At 36.1% G+C, this 27,658-nt stretch overlaps 4 protein-coding genes across 5 annotated transcripts in view; 1 reads left to right on the forward strand and 3 right to left on the reverse strand.

Annotated features, from left to right (window-relative positions):
• The window catches only part of LOC135689734 (uncharacterized), a 29,599-nt gene extending 27,591 nt beyond the window's left edge, over nucleotides 1–2,008 (reverse strand). For both annotated transcript variants that reach the window (XM_065207061.2, XM_065207060.2), the window contains exon 1: nucleotides 886–2,008. In XM_065207061.2, coding sequence (XP_065063133.2) covers nucleotides 886–2,008 — 1,123 coding nt within the window. The remainder of the gene's footprint in view (nucleotides 1–885) is intronic.
• A 245-nt stretch (nucleotides 2,009–2,253) lies between these two features.
• Nucleotides 2,254–8,375, forward strand: LOC148960262 (uncharacterized). The gene is made up of 3 exons (XM_089108527.1): nucleotides 2,254–2,415; nucleotides 3,649–3,823; nucleotides 4,414–8,375. Exons 1-3 carry the CDS (start codon nucleotides 2,254–2,256, stop codon nucleotides 4,458–4,460), a joined length of 384 nt encoding a protein of 127 aa, XP_088964653.1. The 3' UTR covers nucleotides 4,461–8,375.
• Nucleotides 8,376–8,514: 139 nt separating this feature from the next.
• On the reverse strand, nucleotides 8,515–10,122 carry LOC135689743 (uncharacterized). The gene is made up of 3 exons (XM_065207075.2): nucleotides 10,004–10,122; nucleotides 9,389–9,578; nucleotides 8,515–8,799 (listed from the first exon to the last, which is right to left on the reverse strand). Exons 2-3 carry the CDS (start codon nucleotides 9,576–9,578, stop codon nucleotides 8,603–8,605), a joined length of 387 nt encoding a protein of 128 aa, XP_065063147.1. The 5' UTR covers nucleotides 10,004–10,122; the 3' UTR covers nucleotides 8,515–8,602.
• Nucleotides 10,123–12,063: 1,941 nt separating this feature from the next.
• LOC148960263 (uncharacterized) lies at nucleotides 12,064–27,420 on the reverse strand. The gene is made up of 20 exons (XM_089108519.1): nucleotides 26,433–27,420; nucleotides 25,680–25,817; nucleotides 25,211–25,321; nucleotides 24,813–24,923; nucleotides 24,403–24,516; nucleotides 23,983–24,096; nucleotides 23,090–23,209; nucleotides 22,061–22,168; nucleotides 20,474–21,052; nucleotides 19,846–19,956; nucleotides 18,940–19,050; nucleotides 18,274–18,387; nucleotides 17,399–17,575; nucleotides 16,509–16,616; nucleotides 15,982–16,080; nucleotides 15,390–15,482; nucleotides 14,682–15,008; nucleotides 14,473–14,511; nucleotides 13,735–13,881; nucleotides 12,064–13,068 (listed from the first exon to the last, which is right to left on the reverse strand). The coding sequence occupies exons 1-20, from the start codon at nucleotides 27,256–27,258 to the stop codon at nucleotides 12,896–12,898; spliced, it is 3,720 nt and encodes a 1,239-aa protein (XP_088964645.1). The 5' UTR covers nucleotides 27,259–27,420; the 3' UTR covers nucleotides 12,064–12,895.
• Nucleotides 27,421–27,658: the final 238 nt, after the last annotated feature.

Raw genomic sequence — 27,658 nt, forward strand, 5'->3', positions numbered from 1 at the left:
AAGAAGCAACCGCTGATTATAGTCCAGCAGGTTGAATGTGACCAGTTTTTTAACGATAAGTAATTGAGCTTGCTATCAGAGCGCCCAAGCGTGCAGGAATATAAAACAAGGGCAGAGCCCCAGGGCTGAGTTCAAGATTCTCAAAACGGTGATAAAAATTTGAACTATCTAACTATGTTACAAAGGAATCAGCAATATATTTGAAATATTGCACAGAAAGTCTAAAAATAATTATTCAAAACTCATGTTACTATAACTAGATTAAAAAATCTGAGACACTAGGCATTGGAGGCTAGAAGACCTTGAAAGAAAACGTGAATAGGCAAATGTTTTATCAACGGGATGAATACATAATATGGCTATTGTAAATCATACATTGATTGAAAATAAAAAGCATTTGACTTTATAAGCAATTCTTAAAATCAAAAGAAATATTTTAGTATTTCTTGTAAACTGCAAAATTGATCTTTGAAGAGATTTTAAGATTGAAACCTGAAACAAGTTGACTTTTCGAAGTTTATAATACTGGATTGAAAATTTGGTGACATAATTGCAGAAAGCAAGCTTGAAGCCTTTTATAACAACCTGCAAAGTTAATGCTTCCAGCGATGACGAACTGTTAAGTGAAATAAACCTTGATCTAAAATCCCACAGCGCTTTAAAAGACCGTTACGGCAAGCCAAGGTGCAAATACGACTTTTAAATGATGCACTGCGACATCATCAAAGTAGTAGCCTTCCAAACGAATGACCTTACCAAATCTTAAAACAAAAAGCATCGCCATAGCAAGCAACAAAGAAGTGACGTTAACCTATTTTTCTCTACTTTATCTTAGCAACACATTTGCTGACTGAAAACAACTTCATAACTTGCACAAAAACTCACCAAAATCATCATCATCTTCCTCTTTTTCGTCCTCCAAAAAGCTGGCAAGATCGTTCATTTTTCTCTTCTTGTCGTAAATATTAACATCAGTAACCCATGCTTTGCCTGATTTGTGTTTGCTTAGCTCGTTCATCATATTCTCGATGTTGTCGTCGCCCTCGCTAGCTTCTGGATTGTCATCAGTAGCTTCATTAGAGTCTGCATTTGATAAAAGGCTAGCAGGGGCATAGTTAGCTTTTAAGATGTGATGAGGGTGCTCCTGTATAGCATGGGGTAACTGTGCTATCTCGTGTTGAAGTCGTACGGCCTCTTGCAAGCGTGTAGGCGGAGCCGATAGCAAGCGCTCGGGCAAGTGCAAACGAGGGCTTTCTGCTTGATGAAGACGATGCTGAAGTAAAGGAAGGTAACCTTCCCTCATGGGTGGGGCAGCGACGAAACCTTCTTCAAAACGATGCCTGTGGGGCATAGGCAAGAGTGGTGTGTCACCCAGCGACCCAAAACGCTCCGTGTCTTCTAAAGCATGACCAGGATTCATAAAATGTGGGTTATGCGGCCCAAGAAAAATATGTCTTGCTGGAAGATCAGGGTTCATGGGTACTAAGCTTGGTGGACCCTCGTGAAACATTGGCCTTCGTCGAAATTCTGGAATAAATGGTGGTGCTACTAGGCCTTGGCCGAAAAACGGTCTTCTTTCTAAGTCAATTGGGGGCGGTAAAAAACGACCCCTTTCTATCGGTGGACCACGTTCTAGCTCAAGAGGTCGGATAATTCGTGGAGTTGGCAGCAAAGCACCGCCCTCAAACTCTCTCCTTGGCAAGAACTCTCTTCCGGCAATTTCTGGCGGAACGGGCATAAACTGTCTCTTTGTGATAATAGTATCTGATGGCAGAAGCAATTGAGGTGTTGGTTTGGGGCTTGGCAACGGTGCCCTTTTGCTTCGCTTTTCATTTGCAATATTAGATTTCTTTGCAGAAACAGCTGAACCGACATTATCGATAGTATCGTGTTTATCGCCAACTATTCGCGTCGGTAGTCCTGGGTTGCTGCTCACTGCATAACTAAGACAAGCTATAATGTATAAAAACCAGACGAACATCGCGACAAGGCCAGATAATCTGCACATATCGAAGCTTCATCGTATTGACAATGTTGTGATAAAAGTAATTCTCCTCATCCTCTTTAAATATGTTGCTTTTAAATTTTAAACGGAAAACAAGGGTATGTCTACGCTGCCAACGATCATTCCCTTGCACGGCAGTTAGCTCTACATGAGTCATACGATACGCCTCGGTGCACATATATGCTCTCTACATTGAGGTATGGGACTCGTTGAGCGTAATTTCTGTCAGGGACACGGAGTACACATGAATGCGCCTACCTGCTCTATTTTGTTTGAGCAGGCAGAGATCAAAGGCTCCTCCACAGTACATAAGCATCCTGGTGCAGGCTTTATGCTGGATGTTATTTTATAGTTTAAGCATGGTGACGAAGGATTGGCATAAAAGCAAGTATACAGTAACTTGGATAACGGTAATAACAATACTTATTTTTCATATTAACGAAGCAAAATATATTAGTCGAAGAAAAAAATTAGAATTTGTGCAAATGCATTTGCAGATTTGTCCAATGAAGCGATTGATTTAATTATTAACCGAGTGTTTATGCAGCTTGTTGGCTCTGATTGCCTTTGAAAGCGATCAAAAAGCATAGAAGCTTTTATTACAGCCATTCTAATTAATCACTTGTGTAACCGTTCAGTCATACTACGAGTAAACAGAAACATTGCAAGTCGTGCATTTGCCTGTGTCAGCCAGACTCACTTTGTCTAAAGCAACTTGACCTGGCCATAGAGTTTGACTGAAAAAAGAATGCAAGTTTGTGCATTTTAGAATACTTTAAAACACTCTCCACAGCTTTCAACAGCCTAATCAGATACTTGATATTCTTTGTTTAGGCAATTAACTTCAGACCTATTATGAAAGCATAAACATAATGATTACTATTTCCAATCGTTCTCTCAAAACACAATGTGTATCTTTGCCAATCAAGAAGGTGTGTTTTGTGCTAATGAATTTTTAAATAGAAGCAGGGCTACAGAGACACTAGAAAAGCATATGACATGGAGGGAAGAAATGTGCTGACAAGATGGATGTGGCAAGTTTTCTGTAGGAGTAGCCTTGAAAATAAACTGCGGGTGGAATAGATGTGCAAAGTAGACAAACAACAACAGAAATTTGTCAAAAGACCATTATTTACAGCGGATCAGGCCCCCAATGCCTATTTCAAGACAAACCTAAATAAAAGAACAACATGTGATCGAATGTATTTTAAGAATGGCAACAAAAGATTACTGTCAAGTGGTCCTTGCAGAGTGCAGGGCTATTGAGAGGGAGGAATAATTGGCCATTTCTTTAATCAAAATTTTTGTGCAGGACAAAGACAACCTTCATGTATAATAGATCTAGTATGTTTTCAGTCTCAAAAAGTACACTCTTTCCTTCATTGTAAGCTGCACTGGGGGAGTACTCTAGTGTGAAATTTGTCAACATCTAATATTCCTAGGCTCATCTATGGATTTTTGTAGGACAGGCAGAGTGCTCCATGACTGTTAGAACAATACAATTCTAAGCATTTACAGCAAGATAATGAGATTGCATTCATGATTATTAGAAATGTTAACATCCAACTAAAAGAAAAATCTTTTTGATAGCTTTTTTCTGATGTATATATTGTGTTAAGGTTACTCTGAGTTCTCTTTTTTAGTATCATTGTTACTATCAGAATTCAGACAGACTCTCAAGGAATACATCAATGAAAATTTGTTTAGCTTTTTCTTTTGATCTTGTCAACGAACTGCAGATGCAAAAGCATTTAAAAGCCAATGCAAGCAATGCAAAAGAAAACAAATCTTTTCTTGGCAAAAGATTATTCTTTTCAGGTAAGACTATTCCTACAATAAACATTGCAAGGGTAGGAGCTATTCATTGAAATTGAAAACAGTTCAAAATTTTTTCAGGGTTGTGGAACGTACTAAAGATGAAATAGATTGAAGATGTTTGTTGCTTAATTTCAAAAGCCTACTTGAAAACACTTTCTGTAAATATTTGTTTTTTGCTATTTTTAAAATATCCTTTTGTCAAAAGTAAGTTTTAGTCAAGAACAAAACTTGTTATCTCAAACATGATATGCTGCTTTATATTCTACACAAGATGTTCTTATTAATTCAGAACACATACTAAAAATAAGACAATTCCTGTATTTTGTATCATTCATTTGTTTTAAAAAAAGGTTTTGATAACCTTCATGACAAGGGCTTGCTTTTGAACCTTTTCAGCTAATGTTTGTAGGTAGTTATGCAAAATATTATTTAAATGAACAAAAAACTAAGCCATATAAACTTGACTTCAATTTGTTCACAAAGAACTTCTGTGAAAGAATCCTAGCACAAAATATGTCTATAATTGCTATTTTAAAAACTAATCGTTTTAATTTGCAGTGAATAAACACCAATTCCCACCTTCCTTCCAGATCTCATACAAGTGATGTGTTGCAGTGACGGCTCCAGCCTGGGATAAATGGGGGGACAAAAGATGTGTCACGGATCACGCCCTTTTGGACCACGCCCCATTTCCCCTCAAGAATGATATCCAGCACCGAAATAACCTTCTGCATCCTTTAAAAGTTTGCACATTAATAGCTCGTTGGACCAGCACAAACATGAATTTATTAATTTACCAGAATGCATGAAAAAGCATGACAAAACAAAGTGAAGTGAATTTAAATATTTATTCTCCATCTAAAGCTAACACTGAGTTTACATTGGTTCCATCAGTCGAAAGTACAGTTCAAAGTTGGGAATCCTTGTCCTGATTATTAGCTCCTAAAATAAATTATGGCTAGGACATATCAAACTTGTCAGCCGGATCTTTTTGCAAATAAAACAGAACGCACAATTGACCCGAGTCTTTGCAATAATGAGGAATAAAGCACAATTTAAAGATGAGTAAATAAATGATCAAATTAAAAAGATATAGTATCCACTCACTGTATGTTATCGATCTTCTCCATTTTCAACTTCAAATGTAGCGGACTTTTAACACTGAGCCTCGACTGGATAAAGAGACCGTCACTTTCACCTAATCAAGAGTACAAGGTCCCTAATTGTAGGGGGTTCTACAGGAGGGGAGGTTGGCATTTTTTAAAAAAACACTAAAATTCGGGGCTCATAATATATTGAAATGTTTAGATTTTCCGAAATTATGTCTAAATTGGGGGGGGGGTGTTTAAATAGGAATTTTGCATGAAATAAATAATAAGGGGATGTTAATTAATGGAAATGGTATGCAAAATTTCTGGAAAAAGGAGTTCCCCCCCTTACAATTAAGAACTTGAGAGTAACTGTTACCTTGGTTTTTGCGCAGGGGCGGTCCTAGAAAATTTCTTGGGGGGGGGGGGGAGGTTGGGTAGGGGTAATGAAGGCATGCTCTGGTATAAAAAGCAAAGGGAACGTTAGGCCGTCTACCCTCAATTTTAAAGTACCGTTCTGATTATTATCTAAATGATTTAAAGCAAAATGAAATAAAAAAATCAAGCATTGGTTTATATACTTTCGTTCGACAACATAATGATCTCAGCGATGAAATAGTAAATAAAGCGCGCAAGGCTAGTCGTAAAAAGGGTGTTGGGGAAATGCTTTACTTTCAAAAACTTTTTTTGATACCGCAAAAATTTTCTGCTAGGATAAGTTTTTGCTTGGAGATTATTGCAACACGAGCAATAAACAAGCATACGGAAGTTTCTACCTAAGGCAGCACTGGTTGCCGCATCGCAGAAGGTGGGGAAATTTTCTAATTTTGACGCTTCCAGTTCACTGGAAAATGCATTAATTTAAGCTTATAACCTTACTCTTGGTAGGGTCGTGGGGAACCGGAAAATACCCGTTCGATATTTCAATGAGGCTTCTCCGATCAGGAAATTTCTGGCCGTTGACGGTTTTCAATGCTTGTTAGACAGGGCTGTAAATTATGTAGGCTTTCTTCGAAATAATATTATTGTAGCATTGTATTATATTGTCCAAACTAGTTTAATTTATATTATGATTGGGACGTTTGCGAAAGCCTCGTGGAGCATAAGTACCTGGAATCTTCTGTCACAATGATAAGCGTTATCAGTGGCGAAGCCAAAGGTCCTGCTGGTCCTGCTGAGCAGGACCAAGAATTTCCAAAGATAAGACTTACTGTAAACAATAAACAATTTCTTCTTTGCAAAAAGGAAGTTTCAAATTCTTTTTGATAAACAGTCCCCAGTTCCGCCAGCTGATACAGGCATCCCGTGCTAATCTCAAGGTCCTGTTCTCTTCTACGGCAGCCCTGTATTTTGGTCCTGCTCATAACTATGATACCCTATGTTTGGTCCTGCTTAACAATGGGCTTTTGTGAATTTAGTCCTGCTTCACAATAGTCTAGAACAAAGAGCAGTCCTGCTCAATCTCGGGAGCAGGACCTCGTCGAAATGACCATCATAACATTTCGTAAGCAGTTGTGATTTGATTGGTCGAGGGTTTACCTACGTAGGTCAAAGAGCATTGTTTTGAAAACCTTTGGTCCTGCTATTTCTGAGAGCAGGACTGCAAGAATTGCCCTGTGCATTCTCGTTCTGCTATGAGATACTAGCAAGGAGGCCAGTTCAAGTATTATGGCGAGGCGATGTGAATGCGGATTTTCTGCTTGCTTTGGCAATACCAATGATATTATTATTGACAGCAAAACTTGCCTCAGTTGAGCTGCATAAATTTTATTTGTAACAAGACAGAGTCCAAAGTTCGCAAGAAAGAAATGTAAATAACAAGAATTGGCTGTATGAGGCACTCTGATTTCGGCCTTTGTACGATCGTTTGAGGCACGGTATATCATGGTGGCCTAAATAAAATTTTCTTAGACTTGGACAAGGACGATGAAAGCATAATTGAATTTACTGTTGTGTGATTGAAAGTTTTGAGTTGGAGAATAAACCAATTTCAGCGGAATTTGCATTTTTCTACCTGAATTGTTTTCTCGTCTAATGGTTTATCTAATAAAGTTGTTTTCATTGATAATGCGACATATTATTCGATTGTACCTCTCTTTATCAGCTGCAGAATAATTGTTCTGCAGAATATGTGAACTTGCCCCTACAGACTTTAAACTCTGTTGTTTATTAAAATTATTTTAATAGAGTATCTAGATTGGTCAGGTTTATATTATGTGTGGAATACCACAAATATATGATATGCAACTTCAAATGCCACCCCTACCCCCCCTTTTATCGTCAAATTTAATTATCACCAATTTGAACTTTTACTTCAGCTGTAGAGGCTTACTACAATTTAACATATATTTGTTTGAAAAGTAAGCACCCTAAAGCACGTCTTTAAGTATGGGTTTATTTTTGAAAAGATAGACATTGATTTAAAATTTGCTTTTCACTGAATTTAAGAAAAAATTCATCTGCAAAATAGAATTTTTGTCCATAGGCTTTTCCAATTGAATAAGGGCGTGGCCCTGTCCATATAGCAGGACCAACAATTTTTGGCTAGCTTCGCCACTGAGCGTTATGCATTCTGCGAGTTATTCCCGTATCCGATTAATTTCCAAGGACGCCGGAGCAGTGGGATGGTTGCTCTTGCCGTTGCAAAATTTAAGCAATTTTTCTTTTAATTTGCCATTGTTCTGGGCATTTAGCTCCCTATCCCAAAACGTTTCCAGCGTCTCTGGTAGCTTCTTGAATGAAATTGTGTTTTCTATGGGTTGTATCTTAGACTTTTCCAAAGGTTGACAATGTGTAACCCGAATATGTAGTCAGTGACTGGTTTCCAAAGCAATTGCAAAACTGCATAATTTAGCAATAAAAGTAACAAGTAACCTAGATATAGAAACTTTTATTTCAAATTTACAGCGTTTCGTATCAAACTTGATCAGTTCTGGCCGAGACGGAGATTTTACACTAAAAAGCTATTAAGTAGGATGGGTGACGGGCAAATGAGAGCTTGTTTCAATAAAAAATTATTTCCATCTATCAACTAAAATCTCTTGGCTCACCAGATTATCTTGACCTCCTGATTAGAGATAAATCTCTTCTGAGTTTTTGATGTTTTGAGCTATGTAGTATTTTTTGAAACATACATTTTACGACATGTGCCGCAGATGAATTACTGCTTAGCGGTCTGTCGTGGTTTTCTGACCAAAAATGCAAACATTGCAACTGTAGGATTTGCAAAACTTTTACATATGCTTTAAGTTTCTTGTAATTATTATGTATTTCCTTTGTATCAACCTTTTGTAAATAGTTGGCCTTAATTAGCTTTTATTTTTAGCTATTTCGAACAGCAAACTTCAAATCAAAGTATTTATAATAATGATAATAATGAATGCTCGATGCCGTATTTGTCAGGTCTGTATACTCTTCGGTGTTGGAGCAAAAAGTTCAAAGTTCCAAAGCCGAGTTACAGGCTCATTGTGATAATAGATTATTATGATTATGATGAATATATTTTTCCTTGAAGTATGCACTGTATTTCCTTGAAACATAAAGATATTCGATAACTTTGCGCATTGATGCGTCAAAGAATTATAGGTCAGAAAACTTTCGCAGTTCAGTTTTAAGAATTAATTAAATACATAATAATATTAATAATAGATTTTAATAAAACTACTATCATTTTGAAAGTTTTTTAAACTTTTTATCCAAGTAGACCACCCATCAATGCGTTCCTCCAGATTTGGACGAGAATGTTGAAGAGAGCAGCTCCACCCTGCTTAAGGGCTTGGACGATCTCTGATTTTCTCTCGTTGACAATATTTCTAATGGCAGTTTTAACTTGTGCGGGTGCAAGAGGTCCGAGAATCTTGAAGATGAATTCCATTTTCTCCAAAAGTACTGAAAAAGAAAAAAGTGTTTACGATGGATTAAATTTCCTTATCTGCCCGTATTGCCCTGATTTGCTCAAAATTTTTATTTTTGTTTGCCTTCTGGACTTTGAGATATTTAAGATTCTCCAGCATGGAGGAAGGCTCGGGGAGATGTGAATGAAATTTTATTTTGGATCTAAAGCAAAAGACTGTCTACAAAATTAGAAAAAGAAAGTACCTTATTATAAGAAAGAATCCATATTTCAAAAATTTATCTTTTTAAAGAATTTATTTGTTTACTTAGAAATGAACGCCATACATGTGCTATTACTGATTTCTATTCTACTTAAAATTTCTGCAAAGTTTGAGCGAATATTCATACGAAAAGTCACTTGATGTTCTCCGAGTTTTTTTCTTTACTTGTCTGACTTTTTATCCTAGCTTAGGAACATTACCTTTAAAAGTGATGAAAAGAACATGCTTTTTTAATGATATTGTTATGACCACGAGCTAAGTTTCCTATAAAAAGGGCGTAATTTTTTCCCTGACAATAGGAAACTAATCAGGACAACAGCTCCAATTAGTTTGTTATAGCAATTGTCATTTTTTATACATACATTGTTCAAGGGTTTCGTCAGAAACCAGTCTCTTTGCCATGTGAACCTCTTCTTCATCATCAACATCCACAGGGGACAAGTATCCCTCTGTATCAAGCTTTGCTACCATCTCCTCCATATCATTCTGCTCAGCAGCTGGTGCTGCATATACGGCAACGAGGCCAATAAGGACGAAAAGAAGTGTACGCATCTGTCAAAGGAGAAATATGATTATAGTTTTCTTCCAGGACAAAATGGATAAAAACTTACTTTGGTTATTATTCTATACATTTTTCTGTGTTAGTACAACGTCTTCCAACAGGCTTAAAAAGAATTTGCCAAAACTCTTATTGAATTTGAGTAAGAAAATCAGTTCCAGCAAAAAATTGTGTTCGACTTCAAGGATAATAAGAAATACGAACCTAAAAATGATCCCTTCGAAGATAATTTAAAATTTTCGTTAGTATTCTAGTTCTTGAGACAAATTTTGAATAAGCGTTGGTAATAGTTTAGATTCCTTAAAATATAAAATTGACACTTCAAATTAAACAATATAATATGTTATTGTAAATAATTTCTAGAAATCTAGCAATGAGAACAGCCATTGGTCGAACAGATATCAAAATAGTATCTCACCTTGAATATGATCGTCTCGATACCAATAAGAGTAGTCGAATGCTCTTAGAAATCGAAGTGTTTCCTTTTATACCTTTACTATACAGTTGCCAATGAATAGGGGTATCAAATAGCTAGTTACATAGGCTCAGCTGCATATATAGTTATTTCGAATGCTTTTAAGAGCACTCAAAAAATTCACCAATTTTTGAAGCTCATAATCATTCAAGCGACACTGTTCAAACTCTGCCTTGCAATCGTGTATGTACAAAGCTTTGATATTTGAACATCTGCTGAGAACTATTGCTACAAACTTTGAACTTCAAGAGGGTTTTTTGGAAAGTTTACAATTGTAACAAGAGAACATCGATGAAATGTAAATTGTGCCTGATAGGATAAATTGCAAACAAATGGATTTTAACCTATTTTTGATTATACTCAGAGACAATGTGCTTAGCCATCACAAATTTCAGGGACAGTTTCTGCGAGAGTTCGTTGTGAAAAATTTTTCTGTTTGAACTTGCATCATCCTGAAAATATAATCATGTAAAAAAAATATTTTAGTTGTCTTTCCCTCTTTGGCAGCAAATTGATGCGGCAGAAGAGGAAAGTGATGGCTTTTAAGGTTTCAATGGAAAATTCGCTCGCTACCTGTCGGCAACAATCTAAACCATCTACTTAGCAAAGGAACATTATTCAAAAAGCAATAGTTTCAATTTTCATAGAACTTCGAAGAAAGCAAACATCTTAAAAAATATCTAAACCTTTCATCTGACATTCCCGTAATCCTCAGAATATTGCAGGTAGAAAACTTTTTTGCCTTACGGCAAACATTTCTTTCACAAGATTTGCTCATTTTACTTCGCTCTTCCACCATTTTATAGCTGATTATCAATGAAAGTTTAATGCACAACTATGATTTGGTTTGCGCGGCGCGAATATAAATTTGCCTTTTAAAATAGAGTCGAGTCTTTGAACCGTTGCCGAAGCAAATCTTCTCTGGTACAGCGCGGTGCGGCGCGACTTACAATAGGCCTTAACTACAATGCCCTATAAAAAGCCATTTTCCATTTTTGGTGACGTATCAAAATTGTAACAGGGCAATTTTCATCCAAATAAGGTCTAAACATATTTTCTTATTTTACCAAATCTTGTATGACTTATGAAATAGAACAAAATTTCGTTTCAATCTAACCTCTTGGTAATAAAGTTCTCTTAAAAAAAACGAATGAAAATCGTAATTTTTGTGTAAAACCTCTGCTCTACCACAGGACTGACTGCCCTACCTTTGAATCAGGTACTCATTATGATGTCAGAAAAACTGATCTCAGCCTATGAGGATAATGGTGATATCTGGATGATTTGAAATGATGAGGAATTTGGCGACTTAAAACTAATTCTGAAGGATTCTTGCGGATGGTCTAGTTTATGACTAAAAGTTCACGAAAAACCGCTTCATCTTGGACGCTACGTTGCGAACATAGAACTTGGAGGCTTTGTTTGTATAAGGCTGTTTATCCTTCGGTATATTTTTAAAGGAAATGCTGATTGCGTGATTAAGCAGTTTAGTTTGGTATTAGGAAATTTTTACGCCTGACCCTATTTCTAAAAAGACTTCTTATGTTTACGTGATGGACATTACTGAAAAAGTTCTTTTTAAATAAGATAGAGTTTGAAAATTATAATTCTTTATAAATGAGATATAGTTTGAAAATTAGTCATAAATGAGACACGATAATTACACAAGTTGGATGCCCAGAAGTCACAACAAAGCGAAGTGGTTTGTGGACAAAGCCCGTAAAAACCCTTGGTAACCTGTTTCCTGGAAAAAGAAAGAAAACCCGGGTAGTGTCTAACTTGATTGGTCCATTTTTGCTTTTTTTCCGTCGTTCCCATATTCCTTTTTTCCCTCCCCGTCTTCCTTTACAATAGCCTCTGTAGAGGAGATTAGGTATCTAACTTATTTGCTTGATTCCTATGTCGTCTTGAATAGTCCTTGAATAATCATTACCTTTTTAAAGGTTCCTTGCTTGACTTTCCGAACTAGTTTTTATGATATTATTCATTTGAATACTAGAAAGTTCAGGAAAATAATTCCTTTTTCATTAAAGATAATTTATAATTAAGATACAGGAAGATGAATTACTGTAACAAAAACAAACTACCTCTTAATAGCATCAATTCTTCTTCTTGGCATATTTACATTACTAAGCTTAACCAAAGCAGATCAACATATAATTCGCTTTTAGTTCTAAATATAAATATATCAGCTATTCGTTTGACAAAGGAAAAGGACAATTATACAGCTGTAAGGGTTTCATAACTTTCGGGAAGAAAGTAATCTGCATTATGGTTTAAACAACTAAATGAAGCTTACAGTATAACTAGAATCTGATCTATTGATTAAAAAGCTAAATTTTTCAAGACCATTTAAGAAGATAAGAAAATTCTGAAAAATGAAAAGAGACAAAGAAAATTTTGTCGTTAATACTCAACACAAAATTTAACTAAAATTACATCCAAAACAATATGATTCGCTCCTAAAAAGAAACTAGATTGTCTCTACATTCCCAATATCTCTCTGAACAGAGAAATTTTTTCATTTGAAGCCCTTTCTAGACTTGACCATCTAAAGCTTGCCACAGTGAAAAGCTTGCTAGTACAAAACTATTTGCATTTACAATGCCTTCTAAAAGGAGAGATGCAGCAACTTTAAAAAGGTATTGCAATCAGGAAGGACATGATCATACGAATCAACAATCAACATAAACAACAAAACCAGTCAATCAGCTTCATTGATCATTATACCTTCCTTGTCCTAAAACTGACATAATGTGTTTAATCATTTGGATGATTTAACATGATTGCTTGATCGCAATCACATATGTGATGGCTTATCAAATAGCCACGTGACTACAGTCTATAGACGTCATTTGCTGTTGGTCCTCCAATCCCGTTTTTGCATTTATCCGAGGGACCAAGTTTTGTATACTCGTGGTCAGACTTTGGACCACTAAGGCAATGTCCTCCATTCTGAACTGCGAATACTTTAAAACCACGTTCTTTCGTTACGTCTGCACACTTTCCTGTTATGAAAGAAATCAGCACTCTTAGCGACTAATGAATTGTGTAATTAGTCTGATTGGAGAGAACAAGCAAACATTTCTCATCGTTTTTATGGCCTAAACTCCAACATAAGTTACAAAGTCAATAAAAATTATTTTGTTGGTAGTGCTTTTACTATTTAACACCATTGTCCTTAATTCAATTCTAGGAATGTGTTTGCTTTATAAGGTATTGAACTCAGGTTTAGAACTTAAAAATAGTAATTATTTTTTGATTTTAGCACTAAATGTTTCTGAGAGGTTTCAGAAATACCGAAGAGCTATATAAATAGCTATTGGTAATGAAGCTACTGGTAACGAAGCTCAAAATAGCGTCAAACAAATTTCATATTCACTCGAGGGAGTTCCTTTTTCTAATATCTATGATATAGACACTTAATTGGGCAAGAAATAGGCATTTGAGAGCGATCAGAACTATTGTTTATGAATATTCTATATGCGTAATATGTGTATTGTGTATTTTGTATGGGTAATTTGTGAATACACATATATATGTGTATACATATATATGTGTCTTCATATATTTGTGTATGTTTATAAGCGTAAGATTAAGTATGTCACATTATACTTTTGCAATGCCGCATGGCATAAGGTCCATTGATAAAAAGGTGTTGCAAGAAACGTTACCGATGGGATCCTTTCTGAGTCTATATTCATCCATTAGTCGGTTGTCAGTTCCTTCCATAGAAGGGATGACCCGGTGCTCTGGATTCCACCAGTCAGGAGCGTCAGCCCAGCATCCAAGACTTTGATAGACCGATATTATTATATCCTCTGCAAAATGAATAGAAACGAAAAGCTTACGATAACAATTTCTAGCAACGTGAGTAGTGGATTTCCTGGAAGATTCTTAAGAAGGGGATCTCGCTAACACCCAATCAAGATTTGTCCGCTATGCTACAAAATGCGGTTTTCTAAAATTCTTTGTTCATATTTGGCCGGAGATAATAGTAGCCCCTAACTCCAAGAGGAATAGTTGCCCCCACTCCCGGTTACAAAAGTTTTAAAATTTAGAATTTTGCCGAGAATTGCTGTTTTTTATTTTACAATCCCTTTAAATGGAATGATTCTACAAAAAAAAGAAATTCTACGTAAAACAACATAGAAAATATCCTTGCTTGTTATTTGTGTATTGATTTACCCCCAAGAAACTATAAAGTTAATCATATTAAAAAGCAGAGCTGATTTTTATATTTCTAAGCAGTTTCAAAAACGATACCAAACTGCAAACAAATCAAAACTAAAATTTACAAATCATTCAAAATTTTTTTATTTTGTATTGATATTGTTTTTTTAATATTAAACTTATTTAAAATGTTATGCAACGAAATATTTGGCCAAATAAACGAGGGAATGACTTTTCACCTGCATATGGAGATGGTGCTGGTCCGGGGAGTGGCGGGGCTGTAAGGTAAAATTTTATTGCTTAAAGTTCAGTTTATAAAAGATTGCATCGTAGAAGAATTACCATGACAAACGCTATTTTCGACAAATATAGAAAATTGGCATAGATATAATGAGCAAATATCGATAATCAAACGATTAAGGAACAAATTAAGGCAACAGATAACTACCTGCATGAGATGGTGTAGCTGGCTGGCCAGGAATCACTTCCATACCTTGCTCCACAGCCATAACTGGGGCAGGAGCAGGCACTGGGATTGGAGCTGGGGGTGGTGAGGGTGGATTATAGAACACAAACGGCGGTGATGCAGGAGCAGGTGCTGGTGGTGGAGGGGGTGGTGGCGGCGGCGGTGGTGGAGGAGGAGGTGGCGGTGGTGGAGGTGGTGGGGGAGGAGGTGGTGGTGGTGGTGGTGGTGGTGGTGGGTGGTGTATCATCATGACTTGTGGGGGTGATGGCGGCGGCGGCGGTGGTGGTGGTGGTGCGACGGGATGTGGATCTGTAAAGCAAAAAGATCATTTAAAGATAAAAGATAGTATGGAAAAGAGATTTTCAATCAGTTAAACACCGAATTCGCAATGTGATTAGCTTTTTATCTTGAGAACTGCAACATGAATATTCTAAGTGCGTACGATGCAAAGATAAAATAAGTTATTATGTTATTATAAGTTATTATAGATAAGAAAACTCGTATTCACTAAATAGAAAATCAAAAATTACATATATCTTTATCCTTGCTCATTTTTTGACAATTGCTCCTAGAAGAGACTTTCAGTTGAAGGTGAAGTTTTTCAAAGACTGCAATTATATACAAGATAACGAATGGGAAATATCGAATAGGAAAAGATGCATTCTGATGATAACTGAAGAATTTGCTTACGTATGCATATGTTTTCTTCCATATAGTAGCCTTTATTACAGGTGCATTCTCCTTCTTGGCATTTTGCATGCTTGGGACAGCCATTCTCGCAGACTGTGATATTAGAGAGAAAAGACGATTGACAAAATAACTACGATATTTCAAGATGCACAAAAAGAAGCAGGTATAAACTTAAAGGCATTGCAACTGAGTTCAAGAATTTAAACGAAATACACTACATGTGTGCCACGTCGTCAGCCCGTGTGTTCAGTCATTCAAATACACTAGAACGCATTTACCAATCCGTTGATTACAGCTTTCATTATAATCATTCTATATAAAGGATATGAGAAGTTAAAAAGGGTGGAATAACGCTAAGATTTTAATCTTTATATAAAAGTAAATTTAAATGCTTGTGAAAGCATAAACGATGTTCGACGGAAATACAAACACACTAATTAAAAGTTTTTGTGTTCAGGAAAGAAGCACAGTCATTTCGATCAAGTATTCTAAGTAGAAGTGACCTTATTTTAAACAGATTCATGTCTGAAACATTGCTTAAGTCTCTGTGAAACCATTTTAGAATGTTTATATGTCAACAAGTATATGGTACCTGGTTCACAGTTGAATCCATCACCACTGTAGCCTCGATTGCATTTACAAACGCCTTCTATGCACCTCGCATGGATATCGCACTCAATACATTTATCAGCTAGGTAAAGTATGAACAAAATGAATATCAGGATACACCCCTGATGCATACCAAAGACATTGCTCCGGTTAAAATCACTATGACAATATTATCTTAAGTGCTAAATCATTTTAGCTTGCGTGCAGATTCTCAAAAATTCGTTGTTTGTTTTAATTCAACTCAACAGAAATGAAGAAAAAAATTAAACAGAGGAGCCGAGTTAAAACAGTAGTTTCTGCACGCAGGCTTAATCATTTTTTCGTTTAGTTGCAGATAATCAACATACTCAATAATGATCTTTACAATTCATAAAGTAATATTCAGGCACAGTATAACGTTTATAAGATTAAAATTAGCTTGCAAAACTATCTTTCTTGATTATACAGCTCCTATTTAATGCAACGAAATTTATCATATATTAATTTAGTTACATAATATATGATACATACTTTCACATCGAGGGCCCTTGTATTGTACATTGCATTTGCAGGTAAATGATTCACCAACTATTTCGCATTTGCCATCATTCAAGCACGGGTTAGGATGACAAAGGATATCTAAGTATAAAAGCAAACGTTACTGCTTCAATTCTCATTGCCTCTATAATGGCCTAAAGACCTGTTTACACTAAAACAACTAACCCAAGCTAAATCTGACCATTCATTGATAAGCTTCGTATGTTGTATTTACTTGAGTAAAGTTACCAAGCTAATTGTTGATCTACTTGGAACTATGGTACAGTTTTGATGCTGTTTAACATTTCCTTCCAACATCATTTCCATTCTAAAGCTGAGCTAAACATCGCAGTGCATTTCACTTTTTTGCAAGCATTGAAAGTTATTAGCAAAACACTTCAGCCAGATTATCTTTCTGAATGCTGCGCTTCTGTAGCCAATTTATCTATGAGAGCGTTAAAATAGCTATGCGGTATTGCATTAGAAATATAACATTCTTATTTTTTATTGTTGTTTTTAGTGATTGTAAATGAAATGTTGTGATTGCAATTTTGCAAGAATGTAGCACAACACAATACCATAGGGTAAAATATAAACAATAGTAAACTTGCTTCCATGATGGAAATTATTTCCCCCTCATATTTGATGTTTAGAGTTTTTAGTTAATGTTTAAGGAAGCTAGGCATCAATATTTTCAAATAAAAAACAAAAAATATCTCCCTGAATAATACTATAACCGAAAAGCTTATATTGATAGAGATAATTTCGAACCTTTATTGAATTTCTAAAATGTAAAAATAGTTTTAAATTATAAGGCAATGGATCTTATAACGTTTCTGTAAAATTAAACGTTAGTCGGGACACGAATTTACGAATTCACCTACCTTTTGAAGGGGTTGTTTTTGGTAATGGGGTAGTTGTAAGCTCTTCTCCACCACCTCTTCTCTCACAATCTTTCCCAATAAAAGGGATAATACAGTTACATTTATATCCACCATTGGTGTCTGTCTGTTTACATGTGCCGCCATTTTGACAAGGGTTTGATGTACATCCGTTTGATTCTGGTTAAAAAATTGTTTTATTAGCAAGTTGGTACAGAAACAAAATTTCAGCTTTCAATTTAATGCTTGATTAAAATTGACTTTGACTAGATTAGTGTTTCTTGAAAAATTATTATTTATTTGAGTTTATTGAATTTAAAAATTTATGAAAAGGGTAGAAGTTACACCCTGTAACTGACCGTGGCAAGTGGAAACAAATTAGGGGTGGGGCTGAAAATGAAAGTTTAAGGGAAGGTTATAGACTATCTCAGAATATTTTTTATCAGATTGATGCCCAGTATTATCAACTATCTAGCAAAAGGCAACGGAAATTTATCCTTCAATCAGCTTGAGAGGATAGCTACTGGTCTCCATAGCCCTTACAGTCTCGGAATTCTTATACGAAACTGCTTTTGTTGCATTGCCTTGCTTTTAAGAGCTAAGAGCCAAGATCCTAAAGTGACATATAGCAAGGTAAGTAGGCAATAGTGTTGGAGGAATCTTGGAGGCTTTTCTCTAAAAAATATTGCTGAAATAGCTTTGCAACACTGTCACCACGCAGTTTACAATCATTCATTCTTAAGCTTCTATCAAGTTACCTCTGATATATTTTCCTGTCTTGATTCAATAAAAAGACGGAGAAATTTGATATGGTTAAAAACGAGAACGTAAACATCAAATCTTCTGGGACTGCCAGCATAAAATAGCTGCTAACTCACCCCCAGGATTGGTAGTCGGAGTACAAGTGATGCCATCTCCAGAAAAGCCAGGCTTGCATATACAGGCACCGTTGACGCAATCAGCATCCTTTGAGCATTTCAAGCACTTGTCAACTGTGAAAGAAAAAGGATCAGGTAAGATACAGTTCTCGTTTTTCATAGCATGTATAACCAATATAAAAATATTTTTGTCAATATTTATGCAAAATAGTAACATAGTTGTTAATACCAACTATGTCATCGCTTTCATCTGTAATAACCGATGGAATTTTATATAATTCCGTTGATAATAATGGATAAGAAAATATTGTTGGTACGTTAAACCCAATGCATGCTAGTCCTCAAACATGAGACTATAGCCTTGAAAAACGTATTTAGTGTTACATTCATCTGAATTGCCAGTGGTCGGTAAAGTCCAAATAGATTGGTGCTTAAATGAAATAGGCTTTTACCTATAATCATTTTGTTATATCAGCGTATTTACATTATTGTATTTACATGCTTCGTTGAAAACTAAAAAAGTTTTTATTTTATCTTTTTGTATGTTTCTTCTTTCTGTTTGTTTTCCTCGCTTTCTTCCTTCAAGAAGTTCAAACATATTGAAAGCAGATCTCTATCTATTACTTACGTACATAAAACAAGGTAATAAACGTTTTAAAGACAAACCTTCGCATTTATCACCAGTGTATTGCTTCGGACACAGGCATACAGGTGTCCCATCATTATCTGTACATGTTCCACCATTTTGGCACGGATTTGGCTCACAACTGTTGGTTGCTAGTACAAACACAAAAGCTGTATCAAAATATATTTCGAATCCAAACATTTAACACTTTTTCTAAAACTCATTTTTAATCAACAAAAACCTAACACTTGATTTAAAATTTATATTGATAAGAGATTCTTTTAAATGTAATCTGACAGTTACCTGCGGATTTATTTACGCGTCAAAATTTTTCGTACATTGAGAAACTAGACTTAACAGAAGTTAAGTCTACAATTGGACTTCACACGCAAACAAAAATGATAAATAGTAACAAGTGCAAAGAAGCATTATGCTTTTGACAACAAGCTCCTATCCTATCGTAGATTTCTCATTAAGATAATTGATAATTTTTGTCAGAAATATGAATAGGGAGTGATTATGTCAAAGACTTTAACATCTAGAGTTAACAGAAAAGTGACAACGCAGAGCAATAAGCATTATTCGTCTTTTCTTTTACAACAGATAACAGATCAAATCTATGGATATGTTTTGTGATCATTGAGAAAATAAAGTATTATCGCCTTACTTTCTTTTCCTTGTGCGATTATTAGGCAACTAATCCCATTAGTAGCAGTTTGAGACAGTTTTATTCTACATCCCAAAGTGTGCGATTATTTTATAGGTTATCCTTTCTTGATGATCTCATTTTATCACTAATCTTATCGAAGTTGATCTCAATCAACAAATGAGTATCCATTGCATGAAAACACATCCATATATTATTCCATATTGCATAACAGCAATACGTTTTATATCAGTCTATTCAATCCAGTTAGTTGGGAAGCCAGTTAATAATTCACACTTACATTCACAAAAAGTCCCTGTATAAGGATATGGGCAGGTGCATGTTGGGACACCATTAACATCAACACATTGGCCTCCATTTTTGCAAGGATTTGGCTGACAGGCGTTAACCTCTGTAAAGAAAACAACGTGGCAAAAATAAATGGCATAGAAAAGTTTCTATGGCAGACCCAAGCACAAAAATATTTTACTTAGTTTTTTTGTTATTACTTGGAGTTATCAGAAAAAGTAACATCAGAAAATTTTTTTAATATTGTCACCAAAATTATTTAACTGATGCATGCTGAATCTTTTGCAATACTTGCCAGAGTACAAGCACTGTAATCGAAACTGGAAAGTTAGAAAAGCTGACTTTTTTGGTGCATCCAGCAGTTCAAGAAATTATCCTTCATCCCGTTCTACCCAATTCCGGATATAGGATTGCAGCTAGTGGCGTAAAGGTATCAAAATAACAAGGCGGGCTCTTGCACAAAATATTGCGAAAAACAATAGCAAAAGTAGAAATTTGTCAATTTTTGGCATTAACAAAGGGGGATCAGCCCCTGGGCCCCCCTAGCACTACACCCCTGATTGCAGCAGCTATAGTGTGAGGCAACACTATCAGCAAGAAGAAATTTCATTCTGACTTACCCTCGCATTTCCTTCCCTTGTAGTGTTCCGGACAAATGCAATAAAACCCATCTATCTCAAGCTGAGTTTGGTCAACATCCGGAGGAAGCTTTCTTGTTACTATATAACTTCTTTTGCTAAGAGTTTCGTTCTTCAAATTTGTTTGTTTTCCGTATCTCCATGTGCTATCCGAATACCTTTTTCTAAATGCCACATGCCCCTTTTTGACTTTACCGTTGTGAGTAGCTTTTGGTCTATTTTGAGTAGGAATGGCACTTTTCTTGGCAATAAGAATCTGAGAATGTCTGCCAGGCATCTTGCCTCGTTTCTGCAATGTACGTCTGTTAGCCGAAGTTACAACAGATACGGCACTCTCCATCACCGGTCCACCTGTATCTCCGTTTTCATTTAACAATTTTGGATCCACTGGTGTGACAACATCCAAGCCAGAGTTTCGCGGAAGCTGAAAGTAGAAATTGCCATCGTCTTCCGAATGTTTTGTTGGTCCTGTCGATGGTGAGTCGTCCGTGCCGAGATAATCAAATCTGTCTACACATTTACCACCATTTTCACAAGGATTAGGATGACAACGACTTGGGCCTAAGATACAAAATTCATCTTTGTATATTTCACTATTCCACGTTTATTCTTCAAACATTCATATTTCTGTATCTTGGATGCAATATGGAAAGTAGTAGCTAAAATACTAAACATTGTGAGCTGAACTCAGAGTCAAATTGTTTTTAGCTTAAAAGAATGTAAGTCGGAATGGCCCTTAGTCTAACGAAAATGACATTTACTTTCATTTGAATGATAGCGCAAAACAAAACATTTATACCAGCTTATAGTAATCTAACTAACAAAGATTTTAAAACATTACAATCGATAATATATTCTTCATACAATAAGGGCTATGTTTTATTGCTTGTGTAGTTTTCATTTTTTTGGAATTCAAGATCTAAACCAAGCCAATTTAAAATTTTGCGCCACAAAAAGATTTATTCAAAATCAATGTTTTTGATATATAGGCAAACTGTCCACAATATCATACTTATGTTTAACTATGTATTATATAATTCGCCACACTAAAAGTATTTACAATTTAAAAAATTTAAAAAAAAAATATAAAACAATACTTTACATTGAAAGCAAATGATAAGCATCCCTAATTTCAGTAGCAGGGATAGCATTTAAATCTTTAGCTGACCTTATATCCATAATGGTCCACTTAGAGGTCCAGGAATTTGTTACTGTTGTTTGTTACAGTAACCAGACCTTAGTAGTAGACATATATGCTATCTTCCTTTTTTAACTATTTTTTACATTCATAACCAGTCAAGATAAAGAGGAAAGAAGAAACTGACGAGCAAAAGGAAGTAAGCTGAAAGCTGAATGCCTTTTCAAAAAGTGACATTTTGAAGCAAAATTGCCAATGGCTTTAAATGTAGAGAAGTGATTGTGATTATCCCAGATTAGATGTTCCTGCTTAACAAAAGAGCAACTCCTCACTGCATTTAGCTCTAGAAACTTTTGTTAAATTATTTGTTTTCCATCCGGTCCCCTCACACAATTTCTACTAATAGCAAATATTGAGTGAAGATAGCTTACTTCTTTCGCAGAAATAGCCATTCCCAACGTATCCTGCCTTACAAAAACATCGATGATTTATGCAAACTGCGTTAGCATGGCAGTCATCACATGGGTTTTTCAGTGGTACTGAAACGCAAAAGATGAACGTTGACGCATTTAAAGTTCCAAAAGGCAGATGATGTAAAACTTTATACACAACATAATTTCTAAAAAAAATCAAAACATTAATAGCAGTAGCAATTAAATGTTGTTATAGATGTAATTTTACGTTATTTCTCAAGACAAGTTCCTGGAGATTTACACCCACTTATGCTTGAAGTGTCGAGTTATGATATACAAAAGAGTTGCAACAAAAAAGTTTATTCTTTGAAGTTTTTCTAAATGCTTGCAATCTCAAGGCAACCCCAAGATTAATTATAATCCGACAATATGATGATATAATGCAGCCATCACGCTTCTACGGTAGTAGTTTCTGTCGGATTCTCTCGCTATTAAGTGGGTTGCACGGAAAATAAATTCTTGATGTAGCACAATGACTCTTTTATTCCGTGTAATCTTCAAGCAATTTATAGCCAAGTTAAAATATTTGTGTACGTATTGCATATTATGTTACATACTACAACTTGTTTAAGGCTCATTTTGTTATCCCAATAGGCTGCCTCCATCCCAAGCCAATTGAAAGTTGGGACTGAAGAAGAACTATCCTTAGGGCGTCTGGTCAAAATGGAGCCTGCCAGAAGTGCTATAACTTGTTAATTGCTTTGAATAATGACGTTTTTGGGAGAAATTGGTTTCAGACCCAATAAGAAACTGAGAATCTACTTTTGAATTTACTTATTTCTACCAGGTAGTACACGCTTTTGTTGTATAGAACAGGACGGTTCAAAGTTGCTAATCTGAGTATCATGCTTTGCGATCATCAGACAGCTTTGAGTATATCTCAGGTAGTAGACGGATATCCACAATTCATGCCTGTTGTGGTCTGATACTCGATAATACTAAAAGCCTTGGGGCAACATTGCTATTGCCTTTAACTAATCAACTTACTAGTGCATCTCTTCCCTGTGCGATCCTTCGGGCAAATACATTTGAAATCATATGAGGAAATTTCAATGCATGTTCCACCGAATAGACAGGTTGTGAATGTGCACGGCTTGAAGATTCGCTCTGAAGAAGAAATGATATTTTGATTTCAGATGGGTTTGTATCTTGATAACCGATGAAATATTGGAACAAGCTTTGAATAATCATGAAACGTGAAATGGTGCTGTCTCGTATTCAAACTTAGAAAATATCATAAAATTGAGGAATGCGTTAAGAACAACTCAACGAAAAGCGTTAAGTGACCTTCTTTAGTGTTCTCAAATAAAATTGATAAAAATAAATGTGTTGTCAAAATATGGCCTAAAAATACTCGGCCTGAATTCCTATTTGGTATCGACATTTTGTGACTTTGACTTGTTTTTCATTTTCTTCGATATGATTGTCCCATCATGGCCAAAGTCTAGATTTTTTAAAACTTGAAGAAGTTTCTACACAAAAGATTACCAAAAGACACTTTGATCAAACAGATAATTACCAAAAGAGCAAACAGATTGTTTCAAACCACGACCTATTCCGTAGAGAATTGAATAAATCAGGCACTGTGCAGACAGTGGTGGCGCCAGCTACTGCAGAGTTGGAGGGTAATGGGCGTAACTATGAAGACCACACCCCTTTTGCTTCGTTTAAGTGTTTTGTACCAGGTAACTTTCCTTAGGAAGCATGAACTACCCCTACCTAGCGCTTTTTAGTCCGTTAAAGAAATATGTAGACCATGTTTCGACAAAAGTGAGGGAGAGGGTAATTACCCCCCTACCTCCTCTTGGTGCCGCCAATGTGTACATATACAGATACAGATACAAGCGATATATACAGTTTGCTTAGGTAGCATAAATTACCTTCACAAAATTTGCCCCTGTAGTCGTCCAAACATCTACATATGACATTCACTCCCTCTTCCATACATGTTCCTCCATTTTGACATGTGTCAACTGAACAGGAATATTTCTTAACTGGAATAAAATTTAAGTCACAGCAATTATCAAGCAGCTTTTAGGTGACAGGCAATCAAAGAAAGTTTGAAATACTGGCTCATATTCTTAGAGATCTAGAAAGAATAATTCAGAAGTATCTTTTATGACACAAACTATCTTTAAAAAATTCAAAACACATCAACAAAGGCTAGCCGGTGGTCTGTGTTGACTAAGTGTTATACAACTAGTTTTACACTTCGTAGTTTTACATAAGTGCATTTCATCAAAAATTCTGTATCAAAAAAGGTTGAAACAAAAGAGTTTTTCTGTTGTATACTAGCTTACCTTCACAATTTGGGCCGATGTACCCTTTGCCGCAAGAGCATTTGTAGCTAGCATCATCTTCCGAACAAACTCCATCGTTCATGCACGGGTTGTTTGGATGACAGAATGATGCAACTGGTGACGAGCAAAAGACAGTTTAGAAGATGGTCACATATGAAATCGCAAGAATTCTTTTTTGTTAATCTTTCTTTTAAACAATTTTTTGCTTCATTTATGCCGTGACTTACGTTACTCTTTCATTTCGATAACAGATCTGCAATTTATGTAAAAGATGATTCAGCATCTTGTTTAGTAGAACCCGCTTGATGTGTGCAATGCATACGTATCAATCTACAGTTTTGGCATAATTGAAATAATGCTGTGACTTATGCTGAAAAGTTTCTTATAAACTTTTGTTGATTATCACCTACCTGTGCACGTGGCTCCCTTGAAGCCATAAGCACAGTTGCAAGAGAAGCCATTCTGTTTCTCGTAACACGTGCCAGAGTTGCGGCATGGGTTTGGATGGCAATGGCTGATTGCTGCAAAACAAAGACAATATCAGTTACTGATGATTAACAAAAGATGATAAAGTTGATCAACGGCAAGTAGTACAGTGTAGCGTGCGGGGGGTGTACACCCTTTAAGAGAACTCGTCGGTAGAATTAAATTTATAACAAAATATTAATGTAGCAAAAGAATTTCTGCGGTAAAATATGGTTTTGCATCTCTTACACCCCCAGCGAGAATGGTCAGGCGACGTCACTGGTAGTTGGTTTTTGGTACTAGTGCTACATCAATTAGAAAATAAAAATCAAGATAAACATACCTTCACAAGTGGGTCCCATGTACGGCGTGACACAAGTGCAAACAAAGCCTTGCTCAGATTCCGAACATGCTCCGCTATTCTTACACGGGTTTGGATGACAAGTGTTTTGCACTAAAAGAAAAATATTTCTCGCAATGTGTACAAATAGGTACAATGAATATGGAATGAAAACAAGCACAATTCAAGAAGAAAGCTACAACAAACCTGCAAGCAAAGAAACAACGGGTTTTTAAACGCCACATTCAATTCTTGTTTATACTTATATCAATAAAAACTTTTGCAAAATTCAAAAAATTTCCTCTATACCCTCCATGAAAAAGGCACATAGAACCAAGAGCATCAAACAGACTGGTTTCTTGCTAAATACTTCGCATTACCTTGAAGCGGATCCGATACCATTTACTCTGCAATTCAATCTATTATTATGATAGACGCGTAGAATGAGAGCCTTTGAATAACTTCGCCTTACCTTCGCATCTGTCCCCCTTGAATCCTTCTGCGCAGACACAGTGTACATCTCCCAATACATTATTACATATTCCGCCATTTCTGCATGGATTTATTGAACAAACAGATGTCTCCGGGGGCGGAGACTCTGGCTCTTCATCTAGAGAATAAAAGAACCATTTGCAAATGCATCGAGAATGCTATTTCGCACAGAATGCAGAAAACATGGAACCGTAACTTTGATTTAAAGACCCTGTCAGCAAACAGCATGTAACTGAAACTCAATCAGCTAATCGTAAACATTATCATTAGTTCTAATTTCATCGCATGACTTCCCGTCCTACTTCTCAAATTATACGCCATTGGGGCTTTATGTTTATACCTATGAGTGATATGTCTAATATGTCTAACATTGAGATGAACTAGTGCGGTGATGGAAGGAGGAATGCAAGAAAGGCGAGGATGGGGGAGACCACAGGAAATTGGATGGAAAACTTTGAAGAATCGAGTGGAGAAGGGGGTTCTAGTTTCATAAGAATGGCTGGAGATCGGGAAGGATGAATACAGACCATCATTCCATTGTTGCAACCAGGGCCACCTCGGCTAAGGAGTTGATGATAGTGAAATGAAAAATTGTTGTATTGTTTAACAAACCAAGAAGAATGTTTCATGTCTCAGTTCTTTTTGCGTTAATCTCAAGAAGGTTAGTTTACATAAGAGAATCGTTGATAATTGTAACATTACAAAGAACTTGTAAATAGAAACAGAATCTTACAGTACTCATGATGATGTTGTACGTGTGGCTCTTTGACAATAATGATCCTTGGCCTATGTACTCTCACTGGCCTAACTCGCAACCTTTGCAAGATTTGCGGCACATGTTTAAGAAAGATGTGCTTCATTGGCAAATATCGATGCTCCGATGGTTTGACTTTGTGTATAATTTGTCCAACGTATTTATGAATTGGTTTAGGGTGCGTAACGATTTGTTGTGGCTCCAGCTGGATATTTCCTTCATGGTTTTCAGTCTGTATTGCGCGATTAGTACTTTCAAGGACCTCAGGACTGGGTAGTCCGTGCGAAAGTGCAATATTTACTTCGTTTAGTGCTTCTGGGCTGCTACCATCTTGTGCTAACGCGGCCTTGATCTGATTGTTAACATCTGGATCGATTTCGTGTGCGTATTTATCTAGATCGCCCACCTTACTTGCGATAATATGCGCTCCATCGAAGTGACCGTTCGCCTGTTCTGCTGCAGCTTTTATGTACCTATCATCTTGTTCCCCAAGCTGCTCAGATGAGATAGCATCAGTTGACAAGGAGTTCAGCTTTGCTGTTAGGCCATTATTAAAATTTTCGACTATTTTCGTAAAGTCCGTTGGGTCTTTGTTGCTTTGCGAATATTTTGCCGTATCCGGTGGTACGAGGCTTTCTTCATCGTCTACATCGACCCATCTTTTATACTCTTTAGTCTTATCATTTTTTTCAAAATTATTCCAAGTTTGATCAGTAGAGCGTTCAAACTGGCCTTTTACAACGGCTTGTCCCGAGAACAATAACAAACAAACCACACAAACAGTGTACGTATCAATATACTTCATAGTGTAGCCAAAGAAGTGTGAGCATATTTAGTGTGTATTCTTCGGTTTTGGCTCCATTCCTTATATTTTTCGCTAATTTCTTGCAAAATTCTGCATCTGTAAGCTTGAGCGAAGCGATTTCTTGTTGCAGAACAGCGACTTAATTGAAGGTCATGAGATCACACACCTCCGTTATTGAGAGTGAAAAGACGGTGACCTTTGGCGGGTGGATTAGATAAATATATAGTTTTTAGTAAAATACATTCCCAGTTATACTTTTAAGTAACCTTCTTTGTGAAATGAAATATCTTTTTTTGTTGTGATGCCAATCTTCTATTTGTGATTTGATTATCTGTAGGCAAAAAGAGAGATCTCATTCAAGACATAATCGAAGTCGAAATAGGAGTTCTTCAGTGACAAC

This window comes from Rhopilema esculentum, chromosome 5 (genome assembly GCF_057945365.1).
Source record: "Rhopilema esculentum isolate cy_ngs chromosome 5, ASM5794536v1, whole genome shotgun sequence".
Taxonomy (NCBI): Eukaryota; Metazoa; Cnidaria; class Scyphozoa; order Rhizostomeae; family Rhizostomatidae; genus Rhopilema; species Rhopilema esculentum.